We start from the raw sequence: 23,908 nt of genomic DNA, 5'->3' as shown, positions 1-23,908 counted from the left end.
TAAGTCTCGCTACTCACTGCTGCATTGGTCCTAAATGGATTTTGTTTGGGAGACGTACCAACATAGGCAAACTTTTGGGTTTATTGGGTTAGGGGCTCCCTAACAAGGCAACCTTTTCCTTCAGGATGTGTCAAATGTTTTGGCTTGGTTTGGGATCGGATTGCATTGCCTAAAAGCAAGGATTAAAAGAAGCCTTTTCTGGCAGTGCTGTACAAGTGAGAAATATGTTAACTTGGCACTATAGCAATGATTATTAGCTTAGTTAGGAGTTGTTATCAGGGTGCTCTTGAGACCCAGAGAGAGTTCCTGGATTAGCAGGTAACAGGAAGGAAAGCTTATGCAAGTTCCTGTGGGGCAGGTGGTATGGGATGGATTTTCTCCCTTAAAGCAAGGTGAAAAGATGTTCTTCTCAGATAGGAGTAATAAGCAAGCTCAGGCTCAGGAGAAGTTTTCCGCCCTTTCCAAGAGAAGTCTTCAGCAGTCTTTTTTCCTATTAAATGTTAATCCAGTGCCCCAGCAGACACTGAACTTTCTGCGGGAACAAACCTACCCTCCTTTCTGGCTTTTGTGTGTTTCCCTTTTCTTCTCCGATGCTGCTGTGAGGAGGAGCTCAGCTGTTTCTCTCTCCCATTTTTGATTAACCACAGTTTGCCACATTGCCCGAACCCAGAGAAACCGTGGTTCACCTTAACTGCTGTTAGCGGAGACACATTTATGAAACTGGCTTGTTTTCATGACGATTACCCACCGGTTACGGCACACCAAACTGCGCTTAATTTAAAGGAGATGCTTCTGGTCTCCCTGGAGCCCGTTTAGGAGATGAAGAGTGGAATGGTTGAGCCCGGGATGGAGGCTCCATCCTTGTAATGCTGAACTATGGTTTAGCATTTGCATCTGAACGAAGCAGCCAGTGGGAGGCTTAGAGGTGGGGAGGGGAAGATGGTCACAAGGCATTAGAATAGTAGGAAGCAGTGTTAGAAACTCAGATGTATAGCTAGGGGCCAAATGGCTCCTTAAAACAAGGTCACAGTCACCAATACGCAATGTCTAGTTGCTGTTTTTGTGCAAGACTGTTTTCAAGTCTTATTTTTCAAAGGATGGACTGACTGCGATCGATTCTGACTTAAACATCTGGCTAGCTCCGATGACAACCTTGAGCTAGGTTAAGAACTTTGAGGACTTAAGGAAGAAATGTCACTTGATCCAGGGAGAGTCCACACAAATATTAGCCTATTCCTACCTCTTAATGGTTGCACAGAGCATTCAAAACGTAGGGATATTCTTCACAACTGTGAGCAGGGCAGTCAGGTGGGGTGGTGGTAAGTGAAGACAAGCTGCAACAATTAACTATAATGTTGTTCCCTGCTCCCGCTCAGGGTGCACAGAAGAAGCATTTTGGTTCCTGAAATGCATTCTGATTGTGCAGATAAAATATAGCTGATAGACTTCTACAGGATGTGTTGCTTGTGTGTGAAAACCGTCAAGATCCAGTGATTCCCAGGCATGTGCCTCCAGATGGTGGAGACATCAAGCACCATCCTGGCACCTAGGCATCTTGGTCGCAGGTGGCCGATAGGTGTAAAAAGCGCCTGGCGCCTGGCTAATTTCAAACACCATTAGGAGCTGATAATTTACGAAGTAATTTACAAAGGTGACAGTTGCGGCTGTCCTCACAGGGCTGCTGTGGCTTTCCTCCCTCTCTTTGTTGTGGAGTGGGTAATTCACATATTTATAGACGAGAGCTATATTTCTATCGATCGATCTGTTATTATAGCTGTAACTCTTGACCAGGTGCCTAGCGGACAAAGGTCGTAAGACATTTATGGTTGCGGATGATAACCTAAGAGATACAAACAGAGGCAAAACGGTGTTGAAGTTTTGCAGTAGGCATGGTTCATCAAGCCTGTGTGTGTGTGTGAAGTGCATTCACTTGTGAATAACGCAGGAAAATGCACACAGACTATTTCATCTCCAGTCAGTGCTTTGCGTAGCAGAGGTGGGTCTTAAGAAACTAGCACAGACCGTGCAGACCTTATAAGAGCCACATGGTTAAACAAAAGGTAAGCGCTGCATTTTTATACTGAAGAGAGGGCTGGTTTGTGTGTTCCCTGAGCAGGGAGCCGGCTACAGCCGACTGAATTCAGGCAGGCAGAAAGAGCTTGGGAAAAAAAATGGGTGTTCCCTTGGTGTGGCTTATGTCACTAGTGTTCGCCACTGGACAGAGTGCTGACTTCATAGGCAAAGCACAATGTGAGTGAAGCAGCCGGCTGAGCTGAGCAACAAAGGGAGTTGCCACCAGTTTTTTTTTTTTTTTAATGCACATCTGGGGAAAAGAGTGTTTAGTGCAATGGAGTTGCCTCGCCCTTAGGAAGGAAATTTGTTGTGTTTTTTTTTTGTCTTTAATGACAAATGGAAAAGGGAGTGACCTTCCTGTCCTCCGTTTTCAAAACCCCACCCTTTGTATTCGTTTAAAAAATCAGGTTGCCGTCCCAATTTTGCCGTGAGTTTTAATGCCATCTGTGGCTCTTGCTTGAGGTTTTAAAAGCAGGTTTCATCAGATTGCTTTGTTTGGGGGTGGGAGAAGGGAAAATAGGTGTGTTTTTTGTGTGTGTGTGCTGAGTTCTTTCTGACATCTGGAAGCCCCACGTAAGAAGAGGGGGGTCAGGGCAAGGTGGATCCCTCTCCCTCTCTCTCTCTCTCTGGATTTTGTGACATTTTCCGGCTCCGAAGGTAGGAGGAGGCAGGTGATAACTGCAGGAGCACAAGAGGCGAAGCAGCTCCATCTGGCTGGGTGCTTTTGGTTTAAGCGTATTCACTGGCTCAGCTCCGCAAAGCGATGATGTAATCCGTTCTGCTGCAAGGGCTGCTGACTGTGGGTAGATCTTCCGTTGCTGCATTTTGCACGGAAACCCGCGGCATTGTGCTGCTTCATTATCCAGAGTGGTTTTAGAGCTATCGTAAAAGGCAGGTAGATTTTTTTTTTGGCCCCTTTCCCTTTGGAGTTTTGAATTATCTCCAGCATTGCGTCGCCTCTGAATTCTAGCAGGGATGTATTTGCTTATTAGGGGGAGGCGAGGGCTATTTCTCGTCCTCACAACTTGCCACTGTCAACATGGAATCTTTGGGACATCTGCTTGGGGATTGGATGCTGCCCTTATCCTCGGCTTTAGGGTGAGGCGGGGGAAGGAAATATGGGTTGCTCATAGCAACCACTTGCCTACATAAAAAGTGCAATTCCCCCCCCCCTCTTTTGTGTGTAGCTCATTTTCTTGGGATCTGAAAACATGTCATATGGGCTTACTGCAGGAAAATCATGGGTTTTAATTTTTTGCAATAAAAATGTGTTTTTCTTTTAAACCAATGCATTTTTTTTAATTGGGGGGGGGGGATTCAGGTGGTGCTTTGAGACAGGGATATTAGGGTGGTAATTTTCCAGGGTTGGTTCGAAAGGAATTCTGGCACTTTAGCACCAAACCTTTATGCACAAACGCACAGCAACCAAAACTCTTTAAATCGTAGCGGAGGGAAGCAAAAATCTGATAAGAAGGAAGATGAGCTAGTGCAAAATGAGCAAATGGGGGAAGAGTTCGAGCATCAAATTCGGTTTCTTTACAATTGAAATCGGGGCTCCTTAACACAGTTACATGATTGTGCTTCTCTTACACAGTTCTGCAGTTGCTCTTAACCGTTCTCAATACCACTTTCAGTAGGGTGGGTTTTTCCTAAAGCATTATATGGGGAGTTGGCGTTTCTCCAGCAGAGCTGGCACACTGACTTAGAATCATAGAGTTGGAAGGGATCCCTGAGGGTCATCTAGTCCAACCCTCTGCAGTGCATGCATTTCAGCGCATGGTCCCCCATCCAATTTGAAACCATACCGGACCCTGCTTAGCTTTGCAAATGTGCTAGTAGTTTTATTGCTGCACCACTTTTGGTGTTGTTTATAAAAATCTGACAATACTTCAACCCTCCCCTAGTCAAAAATAGTCAGGATGTTTGCCGTTTGGACAATGTCTGGCAAAACTTAAGCAGGGAGTGGCATGGCCAGGAAACTTTCTAGTGATTGGAGAATGAGATATTGCCCACCTTAGGACTTGGAGACGTATTCAAGAAAGTCACACAAACTAGGAGGGTAGTTATTTACACAATTTCTTGTTGCAGAACTGAACTCTTCTTGGTGTGGCATACAGCCCTGGTGATTGGGAAAGGATTGCCAGCTATGTAGCTGGGGATCACACAAGAAACATTTATAGTCCCTGAAAGGGGTTAGAATTTGAATTTATGAAGTGTAGTGTTTATAATTATCTGGGTTGTTGGGTTTTGAAGTTGGAGCAAACATGGACATCTGTCATCTGCTTCATCCCCTTAAGATGCTCCAAAATTTTAGTTGTGCGTCAAGTTAAATCCAACTTGTTCACCCAAGACCCAGTCCCTTGCACTATTCCCCACAAAAATCTCACCTAGAACTCCACTTCTTCCATTTCCCGTAATTTTGACTTGTTGATGTGTTTGCATTTTCTTTTTTTAAATAATATTTTTATTAAATTTTCAACAGAAACAAACAAACGACAACCACAACAACAACCACAAACAAAGAAAAATATACAGAAAAACAGTACCATAAAATGGGATTCTCCGAATCCTGTGACTTCCCTCCCTCCACCCACCCCTGGTTCCTTAAATTTTCTTTTCAACTGCATATCATTTCTATTCCAAATTATTACTTTTTAATACCTCAAATTTCTTGTAGTATTTCTAAAATTACAAGTGTTCTTAAAATCCCGCCAGTGTATTAACCTGTTTACAATACTTTTGCAAATACATAATAAACACTTCCCATTCTTTTTAAAATGTCTTGTCATCTTGATTTCTGAGCTTTCCAGTTAGTTTTGCCATTTCAGCATAGTCCATTAACTTGGTTTGCCAATCTTCTTTGCTTGGGACAGCTTCCTCTTTCCATCTTTGGGCTAACAGTGGCCATCGTAGCATACATAAACAATTTTTTCCTGGTCTTTTGGAATCTCCGCTCCTAGTATACCTAATAAGTGTGTTTGGAATTTCTACCAACTTCTCCTCAGCTGGAAACCAGTAGAATGTAAGGGCATTTGGGGCAGGGATTTTGCTTATGAAACCCCTAAAATGCCATGTGTGCTGTGAGTGCTATGTGCATCGCCACTGAGGCAGCGCTTTGTAAATGTTCCTTTGTTTGCTTTTCAACATTTTTTTTGACACTGAGGCAGTAGTGGCAGCAGTTCGTAGAAACCGAAAAACGAATAAAGAAGGCTGCCGGAAAAAAAAGTTAAAACATTAATCCCACATTAACAGATGAACTGAAGAATTCTAATACTGCCACAGATTTAGGTATCTGGTATTTCATCAGCTTGTGAGCAGCTGAGTTTGTTAGGAAAGGGATGAGAAGAAGGTACTAACTGTACTCTGTTTTTCTTCCCTTTACAAGTGTAGCCCTGGCCATTCCCCTCCCTCCCTTGCTTCCTTCCTTTCAATTTTTTTTTAAAATTAATTTGGTTTTTCAAATTAATATTTTTACAGTCACATCTCCAACTTACAACTTAAAAACAAGATTCCAAGGAAACTCTTGGACTTCCCTCCCCCCCTATTGATTTCCTCCTGCATCTTTTATGATAATCCAAAACCTTTTACCTCTCCATTGTATCCAAAATTCACCATCAAACTACAAAATTCACCATTTTCAAGTGGACCACTTGCGGCTGCTGGCTACCGGGACTCTTGCAATGATTGCTGGGTTAGGTGGACCTTAATCTGACCCGTTGAGGAACTCTTTATCGCGGTAACAAAGAAAGCACGTGAAGAAACATTTAACAGTGATTAGTTGTGCCTTCAGTACTTCGCCGTTGTTGACATCCATCTGTCTTAACAAGGCACCTCCAAGGGTGAGGTCAAACCACTGCATTGGTAGCCTAGCACTGAAGTGACCTTCCATGGTGTGCGAGGCTGATCAGTGTGTCTGGAGGTCCTGGGCTGCCCAGATGACAAGACCTTCCTCTTTGGATGTGGTCCAAAGGAAAGCAGAACAACACGTTTGGCACCTGCTTGGCTGCAGGAGTTGCCGGAAGGGGGCATGGGGGACACCACCGAGCCATATTAGGGATTCCAGTCTTGATTTGTGTAGGATTTACTCCCTATCTTCTCCTGAAGATATCCCACAAGGCGGCAGAAGTTTATGTTACTACTAAGGGATAAGAAATTAAGAAGAAAAGATAAAAAGGTAAAGGACCCCTGGATAGTTAAGTCCAGCCAAAGGTGACTATGGGGTTGCAGCGCTCATCTCGCTTTGAGGCCGAGGAAGCCGGCGTTTGTCCACAGACAGCTTTCCGGGTCATGTGGCTAGCATGACTAAACCGCTTCTGTCGCAACGGGACACCGTGATGGAAACCGGACCACACAGAAATGCTGTTCACCTTCCCGCCGCAGCGGTACCTATTTATCTACTTGCAGTGGTGTGCTTTCGAACTGCTGGGTTGGCAGGAGCTGGGACAGAGCAATGGGAGCTCATCACTTCACGGGGACTTGAACTGCCGACCTTCTGACTGGCAAGCCCAAGAAACTGAGTGATTTAGACCATAGCGCCACCCGTGTCCCATTACATCTTGGGGTATCCTGACTATGCTACTGCTCTGTAAATTCAAAACTAGTGCTGAGAGAATATGGCCTTCTAAAATGCTCAGAAAACTGAGAAAGTCTGATTCTCTTTATGTTCAAAGGAACTCTGTCTTGGTTCATACTGTTGGATGAAGGTAGCTGGTGTCGACCAAGAGAGGAGGACCGGAAGGAGTAGGGGCCATGCTCATTGTTTCCCTTGCCCATATTTAGATGAAATTAAGACTATTATAACTGGATCTAGTTTGCTGGATCCAGATTTCTCCACCTTCTTACCTGGTAAAATGGGAGCTGCAGTTTTGCTGATTATTATCCAGGGGATGACTGACAGTCCTCAAAAGTTTGGTAGGGGCTTGAAAGAGAACAGTTTAAAGAAGTTGTCAAGATTTTCTGGTAAATGTCAAACGCATCGGTAGTTTTGGTGAGAGTCCAGTGCAAAGGACTGACGGCAGAACTGAGGAGTGGACTAGCTTCTATTTTTGTATGGGCGCCCCACCCCCCTCTAATCCTTCTGTGGCCCACCAACCTGTTTTCCAGCTAAGGTAATATTTAAAAGGCTCTGTGTGTGTACTTCATAGTGGGTGGAATTTTGTGTGCCTTTTATACAATCTGGAACCAAATGATCTCATCCTAGTCAGATGCTGCAGTACGAGAAGGCATGCTTTTATCCTTACGTTCAGATGAGCTACGATTATTTTAAATATTATGCTTGGTGGGTTTTTTGTTGTTGCTTTTGGCAGTAGTGGTCTCCTTGGCTTTTTTTGCTCAAGAAGAGTTGGAATGCGTCCCAAGTTTGGATTGACTTGCATGTTACGTTACGTTAATTTGTTTGCGGTCGAGATGGCATTATTCACTCAGATGGCACAGTTTAGTCTTGGTTTTCTCTTGTATAAATCACGAATTTGGAATGACTGACTCTCAGCAGCGATGCTCCTTAGGAAGGAAAGTGGGCAATAAATCTGCATTTGGCGCCGTTTTGTGGACTTATCTTTACATTGCGGCGATTGCAGTAATTGACTGATAACAGGAAAGTGTGATGCTGTGGTCCCGGTGCGATTAGTAAACTGGGCTAAAGCAAGCAGGTTTGCAACTGCAAAACTCCTAACGTTGATCTGGCCATTGCTGATTGGTTTGCGAAGCCAGCAAGCTAGAAATATCTGAGGTGTTCTTCCTCTTTGGCAATCACTCGTAGCCGATTAAGATTGTCTTCCATAAACACAATTTTAACAATGAGTCTGTAAGTGACTGTGGAGGCCAATTCTGGATCCACACATCCTTCCACAGTGGGGACATTGGTTTCCGGGCGGGAGTTGATCACGGTGTGGATTTGCCAAGCATGCCTTCCTCTTAGCACATTTCTGGAGAGCCAGTGTGGTGTAGTGGTTAAGAGCGGCAGACTCGTAATCTGGGGAACCGGGTTCGTGTCTGCACTCCTCCACATGCAGCTGCTGGGTGACCTTGGGCTAGTCACACTTCTCTGAAGTCTCTCAGCCCCACTCACCTCACAGAGTGTTTGTTGTGGGGGAGGAAGGGAAAGGATAATGTTAGCCGCTTTGAGACTCCTTCGGGTAGTGAAAAGCGGGATATCAAATCCAAACTCTTCTTCTTCTTCTTCTCCCTTGCGTCCTGAGTTCGAGTGTCTTCAAAGCCCATGACACTTTTGGTAAATGCTGTTCTCCAACTGAATTGCTCGCAGGCAGTGTATAAAGGGCAATATGGCGGCATACTCAACTGTTAGAAACTACAGTCCTTTGATATCAAAGTGGGCAGGAAATTCTCAGGAACTGCGTGTACAAGGCTTCCTCAAACTCTGCCCTCCAGATGTTTTTGTCCTACAACTCCCATGATCCCTAGCTAGCAGGACCAGTGGTCAGGGATAATGGGAATTGTAGTCTCAAAACATCTGGAGGGCCGAGTTTGAGGAAGCCTGCTGTGTACAGTGCAATATCCTCATTGCATATAAAAAAAGAACGCCATGCATTTAGACAATGCATATTCAGCTCCAAGAAAAGCAGAATGTATATTTTTTATGCACACTGGGGCAAATTTACATCCACTTTTTGCATAATCCTGGTTTTGGTAGCTCTGGGGAGAGAGGCAAGGAACTGTGCCAAGATGCTTCCCTCTTCCCTCCACCCTTCCATGTGTGTTTCATCCTAAATTTTTGGTATTTTTCTCCATTTGTAAAATGGGCACATATGTGCTGTGCCATTGGCTCTTGCTTAAATATGGTGGTTCAGTCAAAACCAGAGTCAGATGGAAAGTGAAGATTCTGTCCATAACATAATCTTCATCCGAACCAGCAGCCTATTGGAGCTAGTGATTCTTTCCAGATTCAGCCTTCCTGCTGAATATAAACCTGGCTAGTTCTGATTAAGAGACACCTCGTTGTTGTTGTTGTTGTTGTTGTTGTTTAGTCGTTCAGTCGTGTCCGACTCTTCGTGACCCCATGGACCAGAGCACGCCAGGCACGCCTATCCTTCACTGCCTCTCGCAGTTTGGCCAAACTCATGTTAGTAGCTTCAAGAACACTGTCCAACCATCTCATCCTCTGTCGTCCCCTTCTCCTTGTGCCCTCCATCTTTCCCAACACCAGGGTCTTTTCTAGGGAGTCTTCTCTTCTCATGAGGTGGCCAAAGTACTGGAGCCTCAACTTCAGGATCTGCCCTTCCAGTGAGCACTCAGGGCTGATTTCTTTAAGGATGGCTAAGTTTGATCTTCTTGCAGTCCATGGGACTCTCAAGAGTCTCCTCCAGCACCATAATTCAAAAGCATCAATTCTCCGGCGATCAGTCTTCTTTATGGTCCAGCTCTCACTTCCATACATTACTACTGGGAAAACCATAGCTTTAACTATACGGACCTTTGTCGGCAAGGTGATGTCTCTGCTTTTTAAGATGCTGTCTAGGTTTGTCATTGCTTTCCTCCCAAGAAGCAGGTGTCTTTTAATTTCGTGACTGCTGTCACCATCTGCAGTGATCATGGAACCCAAGAAAGTAAAATCTCTCACTGCCTCTATTTCTTCCCCTTCTATTTGCCAAGAGGTGATGGCATATTGTTAACAGCTGCCTAAAGGTGATCTCCTCCACCATATCCTTTTGGCTCTCCAATTTTGACTCCAATTGTTGCCAAGGCAACCATCCCAAGTTGCCATCTCTCTTTTTTTGCTTAGAAAGCTTGCCTTGCCTGTAGATTCCTGTCCCCCTTCTTGATTCTTCCTTTCCTGCTATCACTGCTACTTTCTCTTCCCAGCTGGCCACACCTAGTCCCCTTCTATTCAAGCTTGTGGCTGTGCAAGTTACGTAACAATCACACCGAGTGCTAGTAAATGGAACTATATATGGCAGCAGGAATGCAGCCTCCTGCAGGTTTTTGTCATCAGGAAAAAAAACTGCTCCAACCAAACCTAACAGTATATTGGGCTAACTAACTTTGAGCCTGACCCTCAATGTGTGATACTGATTGCTCCTTGTATGCAAACTGAGTTGCTGCGGTTTCTGTGGCTTTTGCGACTCTTGAAGGAGTTTGGGCTGTAGTGTCAAAGTTCAAACACCAGTTACACCACCAGCACTTTATGTCCTCTAAGAGCTCTCAGTCTAGGTAGCTGAAATTATTTAAAGAGTTTGGGGAATAAAGGCAGCCAAGCAAATTAAAACTTTTTTTTTTACAGAGAAATTAACTGATTAAGAAATCCAGTTAATCATATTTTCTGATCCCTTGTCCCTGATGTTCCTTCTCCCCAGCATCACTGTCAGAAATGAAGATGAAAAAAGAAGGCTTAAAGAAATAAGACTTTTTTTTTGGCATGAGTATTCCAGAGCTGGTTTCTGTTTGGGCTGGTTAACAGGCAGAAGAAGACTTTGGGCACCCCAAGAAAACTTGCAATGGCTATTCATCCTTCCCCTTTTCAAGTTTTAAATTACCGTACTTTTCCGTGTATAAGACGAGTTTTTTTTTTTTTTAAAGTATGTTAAAATTTTGGGGTATTATACATGGATTGTCAGTGGCTATTTGGTGTGTTATTGATGACTTTGTCAAGGGCTTGTGTTGATTGGCTGTTGCTGCGGCAATAGGGCGGGTGATTGGCGGCTTCTGCCGGTGCGGGGACAGACGATAGGTGGGTTTTGCGACGTGTATGAGTGGCAGCGTAGGTCAGGCGGGTGAGCAATTTTCGGCAATCCCCCGCAGGAAAAAGCTCAACAACTCTGAGCAATCTCGCCCCATTTTCTAAATTTGGAGTCCCCAAAAATAGGGGGCGTCTTATACACGACGGCGTGTTATACATGGAAAAATACGGTAAATCGTTCAAATCCAACCAAGCATATCGGATCCAGTCCATACCATCTACTCTCAAGAGTATGTTATTGAAAATGCACCCACAGAGCACCCAGGATGGTGATCTCTATGACCATCTCTATGTATCTTCTTTGGAGCGGTTGGCCATTTACCAGAGAAGGTGGGAGGTTGTAAGGTGGGGGTCTGAGTTCAGTCCCGGGTCCATAGCGGTGAGTAAAACCAGGAATCGCTTAACTGGAGTCGGTAAGAAGCCCCTGGAAAGATCTCACAGAATCCATCCATAACGAATTGGAAAAAAAAGTTTAAAAGTACTTTTCAAAAAACAACAACAAAAATAACCCAACCCAGAGTCGGTTTCATTGGGGATAATTCAGACTGAAATTCCCAGGTGCTAAAAAAGGTTATTTATGTAGGCTACTACTGCGGCCCATGTTCTGTTAGCCCCAAAATGGAAAAAGAGCGAGGTCCCAACTAAACAAGAACCTTGGCAACTTAAGCTGACAGAATATGTGCAGCTTGCAGACTTAACATATAGAATAAGAGAACAAGAAGAGCATACGTTTAAGAGAAGATTTGGAAAACGTTCATTGAATATATGGGAAACAATTGTGTACAGCTGAAAACGCTGGCAGCATTAAGATAAATTCAGCAGTGTAAATAAGTCTTGATGGGTGCAAAAATGGAATACTGAATAGTTTTTGTAATATATGCAGGGATTTGTGATATGTAAAATGAACCCTGGAAAGAGAAGAAGGGAAGTCATTGATATTTTATTTTTTTAAGTCATTGATATTTTAAGGATGTTAAAATGAGTATTTGAAACTGTAAAACAGAAAATCTAATAAAAATTACATACAAGAGAAAAGAAAAGAAAGATCTCATAGAATCATAGATTTGTAGATTTGTAGAGAATCATAGATTTGTAGAGCTGGGCTTTGGAGCTTGCTGAATGTTGGACGGTTCAGGGTGGATAAAAGAAAGTGCTTCTTCATGAAGCACGAACTATGGAACTCACTGCTGCAGGAGTGGGGCAGTGGTGGCCACTAGCTTGGATTGCTTTATAAGTTCACAGCGGAGCGGGCTAGCAATGGCCGCAAGCCACAATGGCTATGCTCTCCCTCCACAGTCAGAAGCAGTCATGCTTCTGAATGCCAGTGGCTGGGAACCACAGGAGGGGAGATTGTGTTGCTCTTGCGCTTGGGTCCTGCTTGCAGGATTCCCATGGGGATCTGGTTGTCCACTGTGAGAACAGGGTGCTGGACTAGATGGGCCCCCACTAGGCTCTTGTTGGTGTTCTTGTTTTCTCGTGAAGTGGGGATACCGCCCTCCATTAGGGCATCGCTGTCAAGATGCTCAGTGAACTGATACAAAACTAGGGCATGTCTTTTCTAGATGGTTCAATAAATTCAATGTTTGGTGAAACTCCCAAGTATTGTTCTTAAAAGCTTTCTCCTAGCCTTCTTCTTAGGTCTTGTTTAATACCATTTTTGCAGCTTGTAAAGGTAAAGGTAAGGTAAAGGACCCCGGATGGTTAAGTCCAGTTAAAGTCGACTATGAGGTTGTGGTGCTCATCTTGCTTTCAGCCCGAGGGAGCCAGCATTTGTCCACAGACAGCTTTCCAGGTTATGTAGCATGACTAAACCACTTCTGGCGCAACAGAACTGCCATTTACCTTCCTGCTGCAGCGGTACCTATTTATCTATTTGCGCTGGCATGCTTTCAGACTGCTAGGTTGGCAGGAGCTGGGACAGAGCAGCGGGAGCTCACCGTGTCGCAGGGATTCGAACCGCCAACCTTCCGATCGGCAAGCCCAAGAGGCTCAGTGGTTTAGACCGCAGCGCCACCCACACTTGTACCCAACAGTGAACTGATTAGGGTTGCCAGATTTCTAGAAGTAAAATTGAGCTTTTTTTGGGGGGGGGAATGAAATTCAAAGTTGTTGAACTTTTTAAAGGAAAAAATTCTGGGAAATTTTGGACATGTGGCGACCCTCGTACTGATGGGATATTAAGAATTATAGTGTTAGTGGCTCACTTTTGAAATGTACATAGGATTAGCATTGATTTCATATATCTAAAGGAGATTATAGCTTTATAGATCTTAACCTTTTCCTTTTAGTTGTCTGAAAAGCTTTGAAGACCACCACAGGAGTTAAATATTTTTGCTGATAATTTTAGTAACTCTGGCATGGCTGCACATGCATGGGTGCCACATTCCTTTGCATAAAACAACAACAGGAGATTCATCTATTTAGGTGAAGGAATGTATGCTTGAGTTTGGCCGCTGAAAGGCTTCATTAACGGAACAGAAATATTAGTTCATTCACTATATTTCTATCCTGGTTTTTGCAGGTGGGCAGAGAGTTTGCTTCTCAGAACGGCTTATGACGATCAAAGCGCTAAAATTCATCTGAAAAAAATTATAAAATACCTAACGGTGGTAGCAAAAAAAAAAAACAGTAATAAAAGAGCAAAAAATTGGAAAGCACAAAGAATACCTAGTAAAGAAGATTGGCAAATAAAAATGATAACCTATTATAATTTGGCAACAAAGATTGGCGAAATTAAAGGAATAAGTCAAGGAAAAATAGATAAGGATTGGAAGTCATTTAAAGAGTACATTATAAGTCATGTGGAAAAAGCTGGTCTTTTGGCAGATTTGTGAAGGCTCAAGCAAATGTATAAAGGAAAGAAGAAAAACATACAATATAATTAAGAAAAGGGAAAAAAATGCAATATAGGGAAGGCTGGAAGCCATCACAGGGGGGTGGGGGGAAAGGGGAAATTATTTTTCTGTTTTTTTAAGTTATGTAATTTTTGTTTTCAAGTTGCGTCCCCCCCCTCTTTTTTGTATTTGCAAAATTGTCAATAAAAATAAAAATAAAAAACCCCAGTAATAAAAGAGGAAAGATCGGGATCTCACTGGTTTAAAACAGCTGCTGCCCAAATTTGAAGATAAATGTGAAGCTAAATCTGCTGAGAGTTCTTGGACATCACAGAATGGTTTCTCTGCTATTTCAGGCTTGGCTTCTTAGGGGATCCTCACTTTGAGTGTCGGCTCACCTGTCTTTCAGCGGAAGTGACTAGTGTTTCAGAGAGTTGAGTGTAGCACCCCTGGAGTGTAGCTTCTCAATTGCAATTGCACCTTTCTTCTCTGAAATAGAGATTTGACATGAGATGATGCGTAAGTTTTAGAAATGAATCCTTTGGAAAGTGCATACAGTAGTTCAAAAAGCAGCCAGACCCCTGAAATGGAAGGTAGAGGGGAAACCCATGCACAGTTTTTTTTAAAACAAAACAAAAAACAAAACCAGAGGCCAGTCCATCTAGTGTAGGCATAGGAATAGGCAGACTCGGCCCTCCAGATGTTTTGGGACTACAACTCCCACCATCCCTGACCACTGGTCCTGCTAGCTAGGGATGATGGGAGTTGTAGTCCCAAAACATCTGGAGGACCGAGTTTGCCTATGCCTGATCCAGTGCCTAGAGTGGATTGCTGCTTCCCTGCTCATTTTGTTCCTCCAAACTTTTGGTTTGGGCGGACAGCTTTGCAGGTGATAGAACTTGAAAGAGGAGAAGCCAGCCAAAGGGGTTGAAAACAAACAGGATGTATGCTATAATATTGTGTGGGAGCAGAACAAAAACATCTGTAAAGTGATGGGCAAGGAGATTATCCATGCTTCCTCCAGGTGCTTCCCTGTGCTCAAATCCTCCTGAGATGGCAAGGCAAATTGGCAAAAGGAATTATTATTTCCTTGGACTTTTATGTCCAGTAACATTACTGTTGTGAAATATGGACACAGTGCGTAGAACGAAGCTTAGATGGCATTCACAGGGCAGTTTATTCTGATTTCACGACTTTCCCCAGCCTAGCTGTTAAGTTCCGCATTGTATTTGAGGTTTCACATGATGTAAAAGCCACTTCTGGAACTGTAGTGCTCATTTCCTTGTCACTTGCTTCCAGAGACAACCCATTTGCAAATAGTAGAAACATGCGTGCTAAACGTATTCCACTGTAGTTGCAGATAAAATGTCGAAATTGGAATAAAGTGGCATGTGAATGCGGCCTTAGAAAATACTGGCTGGAGTGTCTGCCCTGCATTGTAGGGATCTCTTAGCCAAATCTTTTGCGGGATGCTTAAGGAATTATTATACCTGCATTTAATGGTAGATAAGAATGTCATGCAAGGGGACGCGGGTGGCGCTGTCGTCTAAACCACAGAGCCTAGGGCTTGTCGATCAGAAGGTCGGCTGTTCGAATCCCCGCGATGGGGTGAGCTCCCATTGCTCGGTCCCAGCTCCTGCCAACCTAGCAGTCTGAAAGCACGTCAAGTGCAAGTAGATAAATAGGTACCGCTCCGGCGGGAAGGTAAACGGCGTTTCCGTGCGCTGCTCTGGTTCGCCAGAAGCGGCTTTGTCATGCTGGTCACATGACCCGGAAGCTGTCTGTAGACAAACGCCGGCTCCCTTGGCCAGTAAAGCGAGATGAGCGCAGCAACCCCAGAGTCGTTCGTGACTGGACCTAATGGTCAGGGGTCCCTTTACCTTTACCTTTATTGGGTTGTTGTTTTTATTTTTATTAGATATTTTTTTGTTTTATATCTTGATTTTGTTCTGTCAACCGCCCTGAGTTCCCCTCCCTGGGTATACGACGGTATATAAATTCAATAAATAATAATAAAATGATAATAACAAAGTATCAAATAAGATCAAACAAAGTTTGGATCACTTACAGTGGGGGGGGGAGTGTGTTGCCTAAAGGTATTATTCCTTGCCTACAGTGGGGTTTATTATCTTGGTTATTTATAGCGGAGAGTTTGTTATCTATGACATTTGTGGTTTGCGGGGATAAACAGAAAAGAAGCATTCTAAAAATGGGCAATTCTCGCCACACATGAAGCAAACTAGTTGTTTCATTGTTCCTACGGGAATCTTGTGGCTCTGTTAAATCCAAGCTTGTCGAAGCATAAACGACTGTCCTTTGTTAGGTCAGGTAGGAACAACGTGGAGCCCATTTCATGAATCGATACGGTTCAAGAGTCGGCACGGAATAATGAGAGAATAATTTCCCTCCCCATTTTTCCTCCTGTGTGCAAGCGGGATTCAAGTAAGGGAGCTCTTTCTAAGCTCTCCAGCTCGGATCTCTGCTGCGCTGCCTTGCACTCTTGCAAATCCGGCGCATACTGCAGGCTCTGCAGTGGCAGCAGGAGCCGCAGACTGCCCTGGTTTTGAAAAGATGACATCATCTCTATTAATGTGCCGTGCTGAGGATGCTTGCTCGGGGGGAAGCCGAGCTAGTGTGTGAGTAGAGATTGATGCAGGTATTTATGGATCTGTACACACTTGCAGCAATTTTCAGAAACCTTGTTCAGACCACAGCTATAGATGTTCCGGGATTATTTACTTTTTTTAAAAAAAAACAACAACCTTGTAAATGGCTGGTGCTTGGAATGAATTTCATGGCACACTTAGAGGGAGGAAAGAGGCACAATTTGTTTCTGGGTAAATAACCAACAATGAAATTCGGACTGCTTTGTTTGGTAATTGCTGTTGCTCACCTGGGCTGGAATCCATGCTGGAGGGATCAACCTTTTAAAAGACGTTGAATGTTTACAGCTTTGTCGATATATTTTATATTATTTTTGGAATTTAATGAAAGGGCACCCAGTTGTTCACAAAATCACCCCCTCCTTTTTCCTTCAGCATGTGTTGAACATGTTAATTTGGCCATAAACGGGTATTCTTGTATTTTATTAAGGCATTCCTTATGATTTGGGAGGTATTGATTTCTTTGGATATCTGGAATAAATGAGCTATATATTTAAAATGGGGGGGGGGAGAGAGAAAGCTTACATGCTTTTAACAAATGTAAAAAGCTGGTCAGAAGAATTGCCCACAAAAATGCAAGTATGGAAAAGCTGGCCGCCTCCCAGAACAAAGGAAACTGAGAGGGGGAATGGAATTAACAGGTAACACTGTGAGTAATGCAGTAAGGAGGAGAGAGGTGTGTAGATTTAAAACTGGTTGGTTTGCTACTGACCATCCTCTCCGGGTCCAACTCCAGATAGTTGGGTGGAAAGTCTGAAGGCTGGGGGATGGTGCAGATGATACATTTGTCTCTCTCTCCCCCCCCCCCCCCCGACCCTAATGATTTTCAAAGTATTTCCAGCAGAAAAGCCTGAAATCATTTTGTGTGTTGCATACACGTATCTCATTCTGGGTTACTTACCCAAGTTAAGAGAGTTGCATTAAAGGTTCTTAAGCTTGGACAGTGTTCTCGAAGCTACTAACATGAGCTTGACCAAAACTGCGGGAGGCAGTGGAAGACAGGAGTGCCTGGTGTGCTCTGGTCCATGGGGTCACGAAGAGTCGACACGACTAAACGACAACAAAATGATCTTTGTAAGCCCACACGAAAGCTCTGTGCAGGGATCAAACTCAGGCATAAGCTAACTTGGTCCTCCAGGTGTTTTGAGACTACAACTCCCATCATCCCTAGCTAACAGGACCGGTGGCCAGGGGTGATGGGAGTTGTAGTCCCAAAACATCTGGAGGGCCGAGTTTGCCTATGCCTGATCAAACTGAAGCTCAAAGTTTAAGAGTACAGGGTCGTTTCTAGCTTGGGTTAGTATCTTCGTGGCCACAAGGCATCAGATACCTTTTTGGAAATGGGCCAAAACATACAGTGTAGCTCCTTTGATGTAAAAGTGCGCCGACGTGTCTCTCCTAGGTTTGAATGCAGGAGCAGGTACGTTTTCCAGCGGTGCCTGTGAAAGAATTTGATGTCTGCACCCGCAAACTGTGACTCGGAGGGCTCCTGTGAAGTCATAATGGAGTTGAATGGCTGCAAAGCCATTTCATTTGCTTGCCATATAAATTTGGCATTAGGTACCTGGTACATGTGAGAACCTCCCAGGCTCCTTCGCTCAGCATTTCAGGGCATCTGGAACCTGAGAGGCAGCACCTCATAAAAGATATTACATGGTGCAGGATTTTTCACGAACAGCAGCTTCGTACAGAGTCAGGCTGGACTGGATCAATTTTAAATCATCGGCAATTTCCATCTCGCGTTTCCAAACTCATACATTATCCCAACAAGCATGCATACTAATTGGCTGCTAGAAGAGTTAAAATCTATTTTCTTGCAGCTAAATAAAGCATGGGTGGCTACCAAGGAGCATAATTCGAAACATCTGGTCGTGTTGCCCGCTTTCCTTTTGTGCCTTGGGATGAATGTGTGTTAGAACTGATATAGAACGATACTGTTGCTATGCAAACACTTTCCCCATCATTTGCAGGGCTCAGGCTGGCAGCTATAAGACAGCCGAGCTTTGACGTTGCTTTGATGGAGCAGCAGTCCTCTCCTTGTTTTGACAGCTCCACCTTTACAGAGACGTGTCTCTTCAGTTAGAGGAGCCCAGCTTGCTCCAGCAGTCATGTATGTTAACAGAGTGAGGGAGATCCCGGTAGTAATGGGACTTCTGAGATGGAGTCCTCTGAGGACGGCAATGTGACATCCTTGGACCAGAAGGGTGCACTGATATCATAGGCCCATCTCGCAGATATGGCTGCCGAGATCATATAACACTGGTCCTGAAAGATCTTCATTGGCTCCCAGTACGTTTCCAAGCACAATTCAAAGTGTTGGTGCTGACCTTCAAAGCTCTGAACAACCTCGGCCCAGTATACCTGAAGGAGCGTCTCCACCCTCATCGTTCAGCCCGGACACTGAGGTTCAGCGCTGAGGGCCTTCTGGATGTTCCCTTCCTGCGAGAAGTGAGGTTACAGGGAACCAGGCAGAGGGCCTTCTTGGTAGTGGCGACCGCCCTGTGGAAAGCCCTCCCATCAGATGTCAAGGAAATAAACAACTACAGTGGTACCTCTAGTTGCGTTCCGCTGTCGTTACGGACTCATCTTACGAATGTGGCAAACCCAGAAGTATTTACTTCCGGGTTCGCAACGCACACTTGCGCAGAAGCGATCTGCGTGCTTCGCGCATGCGCAGAAGCGCTCAATTGCGCCGTGCACATGTACAGAAGAGGCGCTCTAATTGTGGATTTTTGGGGGTGCGAACGCCACCCTGAAATGGATTAAGTCCGCAACTAGAGTTACCACTGTACCTGACTTTTAGAAAACATCTGAAGGCAGCCCTTTTTAGGGAAGTTTTTAATGTTTGATGTTTTATTGTGTTTTTAATATTCTGTTGGGAGCCGCCCAGAGTGGCTGGGGAGGCCCGGCCAGATGGGAGGGGTATAAATAATTCTTCTTCTTCTTCTTCAGTTCCCCTTCTGTCATTAGTCCTTAGTTTCATTCCCTGAAGAAAAGGAATCTGCTTCCAGGATCATGACATGCGCAAGGCAGTTTACAAAAAAGATGAACTGTACAGCCTTAGAACCAAACAAATTAACAAGCAAGCAGAGGTTTTAAAAAGCAAATCACACAACGGAAGATTGAAGGTGGTGGGATTGCACTCTCCTCGCCTTCCCTGGCTTTAGTTTATCCTGCCAGCCGTAACCAGCACTGTTTGTTTAGGGAAGTAAATGTGAGATTAAGACGTGGTGTTTTGCCATTCTGTAGGTATCTAAGGACACTAAGCAAGATCACTTACTCGCAGACTAAAGGACCAAAAGTTTGCACGAGGAAAGGCTGCCGGTTAACTGGGCAGTATAATGTGCCTGTTGCGAAAAATAAAATGTCCACGTTGTTTTGGATAATGATTTTAATCAACTATCTGCACTTTCTGGAAACAGTTGAAGACATTTTGTTCTGACAAGCTTACCCAGCTGGATCAAAGAGTTTTTGCCACTAGTATCTGCTTGCTAGGGTTTTAGTCTTGCTTTAAATATACCGGTACTTGTGTTTTAACTGTTATTAATTATCTTACCTGTAAATTGCATCGAGAAGGTGATTTAGAAGGCAATTGATAAATGTAATTATAATAATAAATAAAAATTTTGCAGCTTACCCTGAAGAATGTCACACTGTCGTCATTGGTGTTTACTTCCTATTAAGTGTGTTTTTGGATTGCAGCCTAAACATTTGCAGCACAATGATAAACACACAACATTACTTATTGTGTTGTACTTATAGCGCTTGACCTCTAGGCTCATATTTTGGACCTGTTTATGTTCCTTTTATGGGCTTTTAACGCAAATATATGTGGGAGGATATTGGACTCAGATTTAAGATTTTATAACTGCAGTTGTTTGTAATTGTAGAGTATGCTTGTAATTGTATGTCGATGGCATTTAAACTAAGCTGTTTTTGAGCGATACTTCTTGTTTTTTAAAAATCTGATTTTAGGGCTTACTGTTCTAGTAAAGCTGCATTGGATAGGGTAGAGTTTTTCACGGGGAACTGTTCAATAAGCCGTCTTCTTCGCTCTCCGCAGTGTAATATGAAATGGTAAAATCCATACAAAAGCTATGCTATGAAATGATACGGTCCCAGAAACTTTTGTCTCCGTTCCATATGTATAGCTCAGTTCTCTTCTGGGAAACGCATATTGATCTTAAAGCCAAGTAACCTCCATTTTATTTATCTTTTCAGGATTTCGTAAAAATGATGAAATGAAAGCTATGGAAGTCCTGCCAATCTTGAAGGAGAAAGTTGCATACCTGTCAGGTAAGGAGATGCATTTTGTGTACAACCCTGATCTGTATTTCATGGATATTTATTCAGTGCTGACCGGCAACACAATGTTGTCCATTTTTACTCAGCGGTCAGGCTCAGTTGCGTCACTTGAAATTACCTGCATGGGAATGTGCGTTGGGCTTGCAGTCTAGGACATGAATGAGGTGTTGGCAGCAAAATAAAATATAAGATACTTTGAAGAAAAACCGAACCAGGTTTTTCTCAATTCTTTCTCCTTTCCATGTAAATAACGGAAGTGTTTAATTTGTATACATCAGAACCTCAGTTTTCAAACACAATCCGTTCAAAACGTAATCCGTTCGAAAACCCAAGGATCAATGCGCGGTCGGCAGAATCCATTGCAAAAATGGAGAAACGCGCCTCAGAAGTCATTTGACTTCCGAGGCGCGTTCGAAAATAGAAGCAATTACTTCCGAGTTTTCGGCGTCCATGTTCCAAATTGTTTGACTTCCAAAACGTTCAAAAACTGAAGTTCCACTGTATAAGCAGTTCAAACAACTTCATATCTTTAGAGGTGTTGTCCTGTTTTTAAATTTACCTATCTAACAAATATTATTTGTGTTTCTTTGTTTTGAGGTAGGGGGTGCATTCCAAATACTCATTTAAGAGTGGATCACTCCTGCATAAAACTGCTCAGGAATTTTTAATTTAAAAAAGGATATTTTTTGTTTGTTTTCCCCAATATATATACTCCATAGTGCTACCTCTGAGGATGTCCATTTGGGGTAGCCATTAGAGTTTTAGACTAGAACCTGGGAGACCAGGGTTCAAATCCCCATTCAACTACTGGGTGACCCTGGGCTAGTCTGTGTATCTCAGCCTAACCCTATGGGGAAACACCATCTTGAGCTCCTTAGAGGGAAAAGTGGGGTGTAAATGTAATGAACTGTTCTTTATTGCTCTGAATCTTCTCTTTTTAAGAGAGGTTAATAGGACAGTCTCTTCTGTATTCATTTGTTGTCTTGGGCTTATAAATCCAAGAGCCTGGTGAGACATCCTAAACAATTTCTGATGGGTTTGCCTCACTGGAAAAAAAGAAGATAAAGGACCCATGGACGGTTAAGTCCAGTCAAAGGCAACTATGGGGTTGCAGCACTCACCTCGCTTTCAGGCCAACGGAGCCGGCGTTGGTCCACAGACAGCTTTCTGGGTCATGTGTCCAGCATGACTAAACCACTTCTGGCGCAACGGGACACCGTGGTGGAAGCCAGAGCGCACAGAAACACCGTTTACCTTCCCGCCACAGCGGTACCTGTTTATCTACTTGCACTGGTGTGCTTTCGAACTGTTAGGTTGGCAGGAGCTGGGACAGAAAATGGGAGCTCACCCTGTTGCATGGGAGCTCACCCTGTTGCGGGGATTCAAACCGCCGACCTTCTGATCAGCAAGGTTCAGTGGTTTAGACCAGAGCGCCACCTGTGTGTGCCTGAAGCTGTTACGCCATTTCAAAACCGGCTAGTTTCTAAATCTGTGGAAGAGTGGGAACTGAAAGCCAGTTGGTGAAATAATCGGACCCTAAACATTGAAATGAACTGTCTACGGCCCCATACGTCGCTAGGTAGCTTTCCAGAAAGCAGCACGCAATGTGTTTTAATGGTTTGCGGCTGTTAAATAGACTACATCTGTGACATTCTTTCAAGTTTAAACACTTTAAAAGCTGTTGGGATTATCGTGGAGCAGTCTTTTCGCCCACAATCCCTAAGCAACTGACTACTTAAAAGGATGTGTTCTGCCTCCCAGCTCTGTTTGGTTTAGCAGTGTGAAATTGCAGAACACAAAAAGGGGGGGGGGGTTTAACTCTGTCCTATCGCCGCAGCCCAGATTTGCTTGAAAAACCCACTTGCTGGGCTCAAAACAGCACCCTCCCCTTTGCCGCATCCCAACAAAAAATAAATGCGAATGCTGCTTATATAGTTGTATTATTGTGCTCATAGGAAAACATTTAGCGCTGTATAGTACTTTTCAAACTCGGAAATCTCTGTTTTGAACCTCATCTTAGCCTTAAGTAGCCTGAGGGAAATTCCAAATCTGAGTTACGAGGATAATTATTCTGATTAGAGGCGCAAAGCTCCTTTTTTGTAAGGGGGGGTGCAAAAAAGGGACCCCCCCCTTTCCCCTAAAAACTGAAAAGTGTTGGACTATGACATACGAAAGGGTAGAGAAGCTTGTTTCAGTCTGGGCAAGCCTTCAGTTGTATATTATTATTATTATTATTATTATTATTATTATTATTATTAGGTAAAGGTACCCCTGATTGTTAGGTCCAGACACGGACGACTCTGGGGTTGTACGCTCATCTCACTCTATAGGCCGAGGGGGGCGGCGTTTGTCCACAGACAGCTTCCGGGTCATGTGGCCGTTTACCTTCCCGCTGGAGCAGTACCTATTTATCTACTTGCACTTTGATGTGCTTTTGAACTGCTAGGTGGGCAGGAGCTGGGACCGAACAACGGGAGCTCACCCCATTGCGGGGATTCGAACCACCAACCATCTGATCAGCAAGCCCTAGGCTCTGTGGTTTAGACCACAGCGCCACCCGCGTCCCTATTATTATTATTATTATTATTATTACCCATCATCTGAGAATAACAGGGTGGCAGGGTGGTTTACAATATGAAAACTCAATAATACACAACAAAGTAACCAAACTAATAACACCCTGCCACACACACAATTTAAAAGGATGTAGATTGTGTTAATAGCCAAGACACACACTCCCTCCCAGCCCCATAACTGTAATTGGGAACTCAGAACCTTCAGACTGCTACATGGTCAAAGTTAGCTCTGTACCTCTCACCCAAGTTTGGGGCTGTCAGTGGGGTATCCGATTTGCAGACATTTTGAGTGTTAGGAATATGGTTCCGTCTTTCTCGATTTCTGAAAGTCAAGGTGGCATATAGCAGCCATTTTTGTTGACCTTTGTTTTACTCCCAGTACGTTTCCGAGCACAATTCAAAGTGTTGGTGCTGACCTTTAAAGCCCTAAACGGCCTCAGTCCAGTATACCTGAAGGAGTGTCTCCACCCCCATCGTTCTGCCCAGTCACTGAGGTCCAGCGCTGAGTGCCTTCTGGCAGTTCCCTCGCTGTGAGAAGCCAAGTTGGAACCAGGCATGGGGCCTTCTTGGTAGTGGCACCCTCCCTGTGGAACGCCCTCCCACCAGATGTCAAGGAGAAAAACAACTACCAGACTTAGAAGACATCTGAAGGCAGCCCTGTTTAGGGAAGCTTTTAATGTTTAACAGACTATTGTATTTTAATATTCTGTGGGAAGCCACCCAGAGTGGCTGGGGAAACCGAGCAAGATGGGCGTGGTATAAATA

General features: G+C 44.0%; 1 protein-coding gene across 3 annotated transcripts in view; it reads left to right on the top strand.

Moving 5' to 3' along the window:
- TRIO (trio Rho guanine nucleotide exchange factor) overlaps positions 1 to 23,908 on the top strand; it is a 258,906-nt gene that overhangs the window by 44,339 nt on the left and 190,659 nt on the right. For all 3 annotated transcript variants that reach the window (XM_033154381.1, XM_033154382.1, XM_033154383.1), the window contains exon 2: positions 20,484 to 20,558. In XM_033154381.1, the coding sequence (XP_033010272.1) occupies positions 20,484 to 20,558 (75 nt within the window). The remainder of the gene's footprint in view (positions 1 to 20,483; positions 20,559 to 23,908) is intronic.

This window comes from Lacerta agilis, chromosome 7 (genome assembly GCF_009819535.1).
Source record: "Lacerta agilis isolate rLacAgi1 chromosome 7, rLacAgi1.pri, whole genome shotgun sequence".
Taxonomy (NCBI): domain Eukaryota; kingdom Metazoa; phylum Chordata; class Lepidosauria; order Squamata; family Lacertidae; genus Lacerta; species Lacerta agilis.
This window is presented reverse-complemented; position numbering and strand designations above follow the sequence as displayed.